This window comes from Brachyistius frenatus, unplaced genomic scaffold (genome assembly GCF_029030835.1).
Source record: "Brachyistius frenatus isolate BFR_SWC_R1_liver_20210118 unplaced genomic scaffold, ASM2903083v1 Contig_44, whole genome shotgun sequence".
NCBI lineage: Eukaryota > Metazoa > Chordata > Actinopteri > Embiotocidae > Brachyistius > Brachyistius frenatus.
Genome location: NW_027210643.1, coordinates 2,155,321 through 2,166,537, shown reverse-complemented (window position 1 = coordinate 2,166,537; position 11,217 = coordinate 2,155,321). Strand labels below are relative to the sequence as shown.

General features: G+C 41.0%; 1 protein-coding gene across 2 annotated transcripts; it reads right to left on the bottom strand.

The window, feature by feature from the left end:
* Window positions 1–2,095: 2,095 nt before the first annotated feature.
* On the bottom strand, window positions 2,096–8,669 carry brms1lb (BRMS1 like transcriptional repressor b). Of its 2 annotated transcripts, none has more exons than XM_069703148.1 (10): window positions 8,391–8,669; window positions 8,059–8,149; window positions 7,660–7,787; window positions 7,423–7,502; window positions 6,216–6,312; window positions 5,443–5,532; window positions 5,250–5,314; window positions 5,117–5,183; window positions 4,746–4,875; window positions 2,096–2,291 (listed from the first exon to the last, which is right to left on the bottom strand). In XM_069703148.1, the coding sequence occupies exons 1-10, from the start codon at window positions 8,524–8,526 to the stop codon at window positions 2,174–2,176; spliced, it is 1,002 nt and encodes a 333-aa protein (XP_069559249.1). In that variant the 5' UTR covers window positions 8,527–8,669; the 3' UTR covers window positions 2,096–2,173. The 2 variants fall into 2 exon arrangements, with proteins under 2 accessions (XP_069559249.1, XP_069559250.1); XM_069703149.1 differs by having other exon boundaries at window positions 5,117–5,156.
* Window positions 8,670–11,217: the final 2,548 nt, after the last annotated feature.

Below are 11,217 nucleotides of genomic sequence, written 5' to 3'. Positions count from 1 at the left end.
CTCTGGCAGGAATAAGTGACTGAACAGCACAGCGTACCAAAGAGCCATTATCAAAACGGACCAGCTCAGCATTTTTCTTCCAAATAAGCCACTCTTTTTTTTTTGGAGCCAGGGTTCAGCGCACCTCGGAGGTGACTTTGGGTTGAGCACTGTCAGGGACTTTCTCTCTTTGTAGTCGCGTATTATATAAGATTGTATCTGAGCTTTTTGGTGCAAGCGAGGCCAAATCCAATAGGATATTCAAAGTTCTATGCTGATATATTATTTTTATTTGACCCAAAAGCTCAAGAAAAGGAAGTTAGCTCGACCGAAGCCGAGCGGCACGTGACGACGCTGTAATCATTGAAATGCACAGACACTTCCTTCTCTGGCTGGAAACGCAGACAGAAAGGCTTTTAAAGTACAGTAGAAGCGCTCGAGTTAAGACTCTCGTGCATATGAAGGTCAGATTATGATGATGAGGATTACTTATGTGCAGATTAGACTCTCTTCAAATGATACAAACAAAATCTTTAATCAGTTGTACATGCATTGGCACAATGTCACGGGTTTATTTTGACCTATAATGTGGAAAAGAGACTAGGGTGCATCAAAAAGGTCAAGAAGGAAAACTGTCAAACTCAGTGGTTGCCACATGTGTTGTCAGAGACATATGTTGCAAGAACCTCTCTTGACAATACTGTTAGCAGGTAACACTTTAAAATATGCTAAAAACAAAAAAAAACAAAAAAAAAACATAGCGCCGTAAATACAGCGCAAAGCAGGATCTCCTTCTCCTCCTCAAACATAATTGACACAGAGAGTCTGATTGGACGGATCGTACACACACAAAAATAATTGATTCTTTCTTTGCATTAAAACATTAATGTTGAGGGAGTTTTTTTTTTTTTTTTTTACTGACAGCAAAGAAGAAGACAAAGTGGAATAGGAAAAGAGAAGTGAGAGAAAAGAAACAAGAACAAGAGGACAGTAAACAGGGTATATATATATATATATAAAAAGTGGCACTATGTTTACAGATTTGAGGGTTTGTGAGCCCCTCCACCACAGAAAACATGTGGAGTAGAGCTTTTAGTCCACCCATCTCCCGAGTCCAAACTTCAGCCTGAATCCCAATGTTGAGTGCAGGATCAGACGAATGGCAACAATGACAGAAGACAGAGAGAAGAATCACAAAACACACAGATGTCTCCATGTACAGGGCAGCTCCCACTGCTGTACGCTGAAAACACAGATTGACACGTGTATGTTTTGCTTAGTGCAGCCTTGGTTTCGATTTAAAAAAAAAAAAAGTAGTGTGGGAACAATTACACTAAAACATCAAGACGTAAAGAGATCAGTAAGTACAACGTTTCCCCGAGTGGGTTTCAACGAACCCCCGGGGTGTTCTCGAAGAATAGTTTTATCTTATTATCTTCACAATAAAAACCATTTACTCAATATTGATTAATCGTTCTCCGGCTCCATACTGACACTTTTTTTTGTCTTTTTTTTTTTTACTAAACTAAAGTTGTTCTGGGGTCCCTGGGGATCCTAATAGCGATGTATTAGGGCGAGGATGCAATTCAAGTCTAACTGGTGCGTCCGGGGTGGCGAATCAAACCTCACCTGGTTTCTCATGCACACGTTCGTCGACCCGCTTTCAGTCCTCCTGGTGCTAACCCAGCACAGAGTAAGGCCTCACTGCATCGATAACGGTAGTTCAGGGATTTATTTATTATTATTATTATTTGCCCCGCCAGCCGAGGCATCCTCTTGTCTCAAAAAAAAAAAAAAAGGCACGCGACTGAGCTCTGCGGTTCAGTTTGCTAACCGCTGTTTTTTTTCCTCCCCTCGTTTCTTTTGTAGCAGCACTTTGCATTGATCTCCGTTCCAGAGAAAATGACACTTTGTGACCTTGTCAAAAATATCAACATACATATACATATTTACAGAGAAGATCATCTCTTTATATTGGAAGGGTCAGTTGATATCTGTCTATTTTTAGACAGGTTTTGTTTTTAGAGAGTGAAAGTATGTGACGTAAAATGTAGGAAAATACCACACGTAAAAGGAGACAATAAGAAACACAGAGATGATGGTCTTTGTCCGTACGTGTGTGTGTGTGTGTGTGTGTGTGTGTGTGTGTGTGTGTGTGTGTGTGTGTGTGTGTGTGTTTAAGAGGTTGTTTTTTTTACGAGTGTTTGATTGTGTATTTGCCTTTCTGCAGCTGGGAGATGTACAGCTTTGACTTGGTACCGTCCAGCCGTTTGAACCACACCTCGTCGTTGTTGACGGTCGTGATGATGGCGCTACAAGACACAAACACACAGGAAATCACGTTAGAGCCAAATCTAACCCCAGGCATCATTAACGAAGGAGGAGATGACATGTGAAGTCACCACAGGTAAAAAATAATAATAATAATAATTTAAAGAGAAAACTGTCAAAATTTCTACTTTCTAAAAAGTTGTGGAGATAAAAATGAATGGATGACTGTATAAATTTGATTAAATCTATATCTTCAACATGTTAAGCTAGAGAAGGGAAATCATTAGAAATGCTTTGAGTGCGATCAGGTTGTCAAATGTGAGCAGGGACCAGAGGTCTGTACTACCAAGCTGATTTACTTCTCACATCGCCATTGTAACTTATGCTGCAGATACATATGTAATTATAGTCCAATCATCCTGTGCACATTATGGTAAAGTGATATTAAGCCTTTCAACTTTGGCTATGCATTCATACAGTCTGCGATTTTGTTTTTGGTACCAGCACATCCTGCCGTCATTCAGCAGCTGCAGCTGTGCTGCTTTCAGTCTGGATTATGTGTTTAACTTCCTCATATTTTTCTAAAATTATAGTTTGCTCCTCGTTTACGAAATATGCCACTCTGCTGCCGGTACACTTGTTCATGTTTGTGATTGGTCAGAAGCTGCCAACCCCTCCTCTTTTATGTGAAACGCTCAAAGCTAGACTGGAAAGCGCTGAGTTGACATGACGAGTTGTGAACCAGCTTAGCGTGACCGTTAAACACGACCTCGTTTTGCTAGGACAGATAACGGAAAGATACCCAGGGTATGTTGAACCTGCTTTGTCGTACAGGCCGCTGGAGATAAGATAGATAAACAGACAAGGAAAAACACAGGTTTCACATTATTTGCTTACCTACCTAGACCATGCATACCTGTGCTTTTTTTTTTTGAAAAGGAATCGAATATCAAAACCTCCCTTCAGGCAGTTTACTCCAACAGCCAGTGACTGCGTACAACTATTAAAGAAGAATGAATTACTCCATCAGCAGCAACTGTTTCTCTCCATTTCATTCTGTCTAATATAGTGAAGCACTTAAAGCACTTAAATCAATGAAATGGACGCCGCAAATAGCAACAGCCAAAAGGTTTGCACACCACGACAGCTGCTCTGGCGTTGTTGGAGAACCCTGCTGATGCAATACGAAGTGTGAAACTGCACGACCTCTTTACTGCCTGCTCTCTGTGCAGGAAAAGATTCAGACTGTCTTTATCCATTCGTGGCTGACTGAAGCAGTGGCCCATGCATGTTCGCAGTTTTAAAATGAGTGAAATATGTAAAACAGAATGATGCACACACACACACACACACACACACACACACACACACAGGACTTTATTAATCCGACAACGACACAACATATGCAAACTTCGATGAGTATTCACAAGGCTTAGTTTGAAAGTAGTTTCCCGGATGTCTACATATCCTGAGGCTGTTTGTCTACTATGACTTCTCCGGTGTTTAGTTGTATATAAACTACAGGATCTTTTGGCAGGAATTCCTCAAGTTTACAAGAGAGATAAAGACAGAAACCTGTTCCTGTTTGGTGTATTTGAGGATGTTGATAGTTTGGTGTCTATATATTTGCACAAGTCTCTTTGGCACTTCAGCCGTCTTTTGTCTTGCTGCATTCAGTTTCAGCTGAAACACAATGAGTCTCCTCCCCGAGGCAAGAAGCCACATACCAAGAGTCAACAATAGCACTCCCTCAATTTGCTCCATTGTTCTGTGTTTCTGTTGTTTGTTTACTTCCCTGTCCGTTTGGCATTACCGCTACGAGGAGGCACGATAAACAATGGAAAACCAAATCCACAGAAGTATCTGATGACCGAGTAGAGTCGAGTTGAGTAGAGTCGAGTTAAGCTGAGCCGATACTACCAATGGAGATGCACCTTTAGAGCCTGAGAGGGCCACCATGTATGACATCACTCTCACATTCAAATGTTCTGCATTTCTCCACTGCTTTCTCCAGGTTTTACTTTTACTCGGAGTGTACAAGGAACACATTTGGTCATGGTAAGGAATCATGTCTGCTTTTGTACCAAACTCAGAGTCACAGCTCCACCTCTTCTCATCAGACACCTGCTGCATTTGTTCTGCCTTTCAATAGTGTGTGTGGGGGTGTGTCTGTGGGCCCCTGAAAGGGAGAAGGGAGAGGGGAGAGGGGTGTGTGTGTGTGTGTGTGTGTGTGTGTGTGTGTGTGTGATGTGTTGTGACATCAATGCATACCCCTTCTATTGACTGTGCATCCTGTCCTGACAGCACCATGTGGCCCCACAATCATTCAGCCCAATACTCACATTGTGTCTCTTTGTTTAAGTCCATTCATGAACATTTACATTACAGAAGAGACACCACAGCCTCTCAGTAAGGCACAAACACAAACAGGCACAAACACTGATTTGCAGATGAGCAGGATAACAATCATCCATGAACCCTCCTCCTACGCTCACCTCGTCGGGTACTCCTCCTTCCTGTTGATGCAGATGGCCTGTCCTCTGCAGTACCACTGGTTGTCATAGAAGAGCCGGCCGTCCTCGGAGCGGGCCACATGGTGATGTCTGTCGGGCTTTACTGCCGGGACTTGATGGAGACAAAGAGGAGGACAAAAGACGTCAGGAAGAGAATGGAAGACGTGAGAAAGAAAGTGAAAGGTTACAAGGAATAATATTAAAAAGTGGAGGTCAGGCCGTCTCTTTTCCAACTGTGATCTTCAGTACTTCTAGCAGAAAGTATTGAATCAAACCCCTCCCGTGTGAGTGCCGGTCGATCGCTGCACTCAGCCAGATATTGAATGTAACCGAGGAAGAGGAGAAACTCTTACCGTCCACCTTCACCCTGTGTGGCCCCAGCGATGCCATCGCCTGTGAAGGAGGGGAAACAGACACAGCCTGAAAGGTCAAACTCAGATCCATTCACCAGGTGATCATTCTGTGGGCTTTTTTGTAGAATAATACCTTTCTGATTGCGGTCCAGTCTTCAAGGATGTCCAGGTCTTGCAGCATGTAAACGATATAAGGCCGTGATAGAGGTTTAGGAAAAATAAAACGACAGGAAACGCCAGTGTGTTAACAGCTTGTCACTGACAGAGTGGTGGAGATGAACGATGGGAGCAACGAGACACGGGGCAGGACAACAGGAAAAGGATATCAGAAACAACAACAGGCTTCTTCTTCTTGACAGGGCAGAACGGGTCTTTTTTCTTGTTTTTCCGTGAGTGCAATCCATCATTCCACAACTCTGGAAAACAAAGAGGAGAGATTAGAGAGAGAAAGAGGAAACACTGAGCTGCTGCAGCACCGCCTTCCTTCGCTCAGACATTCAGTGTCATGGTATAGACAATGTAGGCTGTCAGTTCATATGCTCCTGATCAAATCTGCAGTGTTTATTCATTCAAACTAATTGCACACTATTGTGTAGTTGTGTGTCAGTAATAGTTCAATTACAAGTTTGACAGTTCACAGATTCCAGTTGTGATAAATAAACGTTTCACTTATTGTTCAAATAAATGACCAAATATTTATCAATCACTGTCAATCAAAATACTTTTTCTATTTCATGTGAACATAAACTGAATATTGTGAGGTTTTGGGATGGTGATTTTTTTCCTACAGGCCCAAATTCAGGTTGATTTTGGACATTTTATTGACTAAATGAAACATATTTGTATTGTGATGGCTTGCCTGTTTTCTGATCTAGTCTGCTCTAGTTCTGTGTTCTCAGAGGCTGGAGCCGGCAGTCAGACTGATAGGAGACACCTGGGCTTAAAGTACCTTTGGATTAACTTTGTTTGAGTTTAAATATACTGGTAGTTGTTTTTCCTTTCACCTTCGTGTCCTCAGTTTTTGTCATGGCTGTCGAGTCGTGACAGGATGAAAAGAGAAAAAGTTGAGACAATTGTTTGTTGAAAAGCTGGTAGGTACCTGACGTGATGTCAATGCTGTGTCTGTCCTCCTCCAGTCTTCTTATCTTCTCCTCCAACTCACTCTGCACAGTGTCAAACAGCAGCAACTTCTCACTCTACAACACAGAAAGACACACGGGTCAACACACTGGACCAAACCATCAGAAACCATCTGCAGAAGTCCAACTGGAGATGACTGAAAAAACAAAATAAAAACAAACATCTACAAATTAGAATGGATTTCCTTCATTTATTATTAGATTATTAGATGTATTTGTATCCAGGATGTACAAAATACATTCATCTTAAAAGGAGGAAAGATGCTTTGTTCCAGATTTAGCTACTAATTTATTTCCATCTGCAGTCCCTGAACGGGCGAGAGGAAACAATGAAACACAACAAAACTTACTATCTCTGTTACAAATGAAACAAAAGACTAATTTTACACACACACACACACACACACACACACACACACACACACACACACACACACACACACACACACACACACACACACACACACTCCTTAGGAATAAACACAAAACAGAATAAAGGTATCAATATATTACATACGATATATCCAAAGTTATTAAAAAGAAAAGTTGTCATGTAAAATGAATTCTGACAAGTCTGGTTATTTGAAATCCCTTTTTTCAAATGTCACTGGAGAAGATTTGGAAACGTGTGCAGGTTTTTAGATCGACGGGGAGTTTATCCCATCCTTTAAAAAACAAAAGCAGAGCCTCGTTTAGGGAAGCTACAATCTCCTTTTGAAGCAGAGTGTGAAGCATTATTAATGATCTGATCCACTAAATGGACATCTGAATACAAAATGAAGTTGTCAAAGCTTAACATTTTACATTTCACAAGTACATCACAACGATGAGTCAGCTGTGATTTCCTGTGCAGGACTTTCAGGGCTTCTTTGTGAAGTGAGCTACAAGGTTTTGAGACAAGTTTGACTGAGACCGACATGATGTGCAATAATAAAGATAAGAAAAAAAAATATCAATGCACTCAAATATGTTTTAGACTCTTTAGCTGTTAACGAATTCCTAATATGTCTAAATTTAGCCATTATATTTCAACACATGGTACTTATTTTTTTTTTTTTTTATATGCCCTTTTTTTTTCCACCTAACTGTCTGAAAAATATGTATTTTAACTTGGACAACACAAACTTAAACCTTGAATACGTCCTAAAGCACTCGTTGGCTTCTCACCTCCCAGTGTTGGCAAGCAGCTTGGATCTCACACTCGTATTTGTTCTTCACGGACTCCAAACAAAGCTCCCTGTAGATCCCTTCAAAACAAAACAAAAACAAAACAAACAGCAGTGTTAAATCAGTCTGAGATCCGCCTGCAGGAAACATGACAATTTGTTTTAATCACGCATGCAGAGATCGACATGATCCCCCCCCCCCCCTCCAAGATAGAGAAGACTCTGTTATTCGACTAACCGGCGACTTTAGTCCTGATCTGCATGTTCTCCTGCAGGTTGGCTAAAGGCTCCAGGTATTCCTGTGCACAGCCGGCCATCACCTCCTGCAGCTTGATGTCCACCTGGCTCAGACGCTCCTTATACAACCTGAACGGCAAGAAACAAGGAGGCAAGGCAAATCAAACCAAACTCGTACGTTCTTGTACCATTGTTGTCGTGTCTGGCTATTTGAAACGGTAACTAAAGGGGTTAGAAACTCACGGAAATGGCAAAGTGTTTCAAATACAGGAGCCAAAGCTGCTTTTTTTTTTTTTTTTTTTTTTTTACAAAAGATTAAAAGCTTATATTAAAAAGACTTTTGGTGACTTTCACTCTGCAAAGTCGTAGTGAGGTTGAAGCGACACGGTGGAGAACTTACTGCTCCTTGAGGTCCGTGAACTGCTTCTCCAGTGTGGTCATCTCATCCAGGCACTCCATCCTCCTCCTCTCGCAGTCCTCATCATCCATCTCTGTTCACAGGAAGACATGACAGCTCTCACATCAAACATGTTTTTTTTCCCCCCTTTAGCCTCACCATAGCGCCTCCACTCCGCACTGTATTTTTTTTTTTTTTTTTTGTGGTCATAACGTCAGCTGGTTTTCGACAGAAAACACCTTTCTTGCTAAATATTTATCTGAAAGACAATCATGTTTCATGAATTTGACCGTCAGTTGATGTTTAAGGCCTGTTATTTTTTTTTTTTTTCCTACCCGAGCTGTCTCCATCTTCGGACACCGACGAGCTAACGGTGTCCTCCTCGTCTGTGCTGCTGCCGTCTTGGTCGGGAAAATCCACCTCCATTTCTTCGTGGATGCTTTCTTTCTTCTCCCTCGAGTGGACCGGCATCGCGACCTTCAGATAAGCCGGTGCGAACGGGGTGGCACGGCTGTACCACAAATTTTTTTTACGCCAAGGAAGAAGGCAAATGCAGCTCCGACAGCTAACCGGTTAGCTAGTCCGTGTCCACCAGCTGGAAATGCAAACATGGCCACCGTCGACCAATCAGAAGACGCCTTACTCAGTTTGTCCGATCACGTGTCGGCGCGAGGAAAGAATTACGACTGAAGCTTGAAGGGATTTGTAGTTTAAAAAAAATAAACAATAAATCTTCTTCTACGAGCCTGATATTGTGTATATAAAAATAACAAACCTTTTTAACCACTGCTCACCCCCCCCCACCATTAGTAAATAAATAATATTTTTGACGACCATAATACGTAGAAAAAAATGTACCAATTGAACCAATTTCTTTTTTAGGCCCTTGATGTTTATAGGGCAGCCTTTTTTTGTGTGTTTTATTACTTGCCTTAATTGTGTCAGTTCCTTTTTTTTTTTTTCTATTATTGTTGATTTGATTTTAATTTTACCCGCACAATCCTTATTTTAACTCACGAATGATTTAAAAAAGTTGTATGTGTTATCTATTATGAGTTGCTCACTTTCTAAGTATATATATTAACAAGTATAAACAAATAAAAACAATACAACCTAAAAACAAACAAATATCAAACAAAAGCTCAACAAATTACAGTTGCAGCTCTCCTGCCAAGACCAGCTCCGGGGAGGATCAATCGTCACTCCTTCTTGTTGTGAGGGAGTACCGCTAACCACCGCGCACACTCACTGGACACCTGACACGATCAGAACGATGTGATGTTTTTCACACAAGTAATAATCTTCTCTCTAGTTACTAGTCATTTGTGCAAAATGCATCCCCCGGTGGCGCAGTCAGTAAGTCACCTTCTCTGTGCACCTGAACATCCATCGTTCCGATCCACTAGTGGACAAGTACAACTGGTCAACACTGTTGCGTGCATGTGCTTTTTACTTTCTTGTCTTCCACTGCTTGCAATTTGATCCCGATCATTACCACTTGCAGCTCTATTTTATTAGATTTCTGACTATTTTGTTTGGTTCCAATAACATGTAATTAATGAAGAGGCTCTGGAAAATTGTGTTGTTTTCTTCCTCATGCGGTATATTTCTGTCGCTGCAGGGTAGAAGGCTGCCCGGGTTACTGCAGAAGATGTGTAGGTGTGATGAACATGTAGACAGGTTGCTCACCACAGAGAGGGTATCATATGAGCTGGCTGCTGAGTGACAGTGTGTGTGTGTGTGTTCGTCCTGCAGGTTTGGACCTGGAAGCAGACGGGGGGTAGAGAGCAGCGGAGGCTCCCTGTGCAGCTGCAGGAGTGTCAGAGAGCCTCTGCTGGCTGACTGGCAGATGATTCAGGCACCCCGGGGTTACAGCTGTCACGGCTCGCTGCTTGACTCACCCGGGTGGCAGCGGGTGATGGACGGACTGAGAAGTGAGCGGAGGCTGGAGTCGTGGTGTGTTGTCTTACCGTTGTGTGATGGACAGCTGGAAGTATGAAATGAAATGATGTTCTTTTACTTGAGAAATACTGTAGAACTTCAGTGATATAAAATCAGAAAATGTCCAATCATGTTGAAATCCTTTATGGGCCCATTTGTACTCCATGACTGGTCGTTCGCAGATCACAAAATCAGTGTAACGTTGACTGTATGCATATTAGGGCTTAACAGATAAACACTGCAAGAGCTTTCACATGTCAACAGTCATTTATATACTATATATCAATAGAACTATAATAACTATGTTAGTTCATATAGTTATCATTTGGATAATACTCCACGAGCTGCCTCAGTTTGAACTTCCAACCTTTGGGAGATGGAAAACAGTCTAGTGAGTAGGATTAACCTTCCCTGTCAGGTTTACTAAATCCAAATTAAACATCATGATTAATGAAGAGGAAGGAAAAACTTTTTAAAACTATAAAATATATATGTATAAGTACCATAGTGATACTGTTATGTTGCTGAAATGAAAACATCAGGGTCCTTCGGCCATGCAATCATCAACCAATGCTGTCCTGGAAAACCATACTCAGCTTTGAGTCTACCATCTGTGTGTAGAAGGTTATTCTGGGGAAAAGATGTTTCTCCATCATAGGGATTTGAAATTAACCTTTTTAAATAAAAAAAAATTAAAATATTTTCAATTACGTCACGTTTTTAATGACCTGATTTATCATTTCCATAAAGACATGTTCATTTTTAAGTGTGTGGTTGTTGTTTTTTTCCTGACATCCATTGCTAGCTTATAACTGAAGATAACTTCAAGTTTAAGGAGTAAAATGTTCTTTTTGTCAAAAGAAATTTGTGTATTTTCTATTTGTATCTATGGAGAATGGAATGTATCTATGGTGAATATAACAATATACTGTATGCAGTGAGACGAAGTTTACCTTTTCTTGACTGTCGGATATTTTGCCATACCATGTAATATGTCTGTATTTATACATTGTGGTTGATGTAAATTAAAATATTGCTATGTGGTAATATGGAATTTTGCATTAATGTGATGAAATCGCGTGATTTTTCTCTTCATTTATCAGCAGCCTCAAATCAAGATGGACATTTCCAGTCTGGTTATAAAAGTTTTTCTTTGTTTTGACAAAATGTACTATATTGCAATAAAAACTGACATACATATTCTGTTTATTCATATCCTGG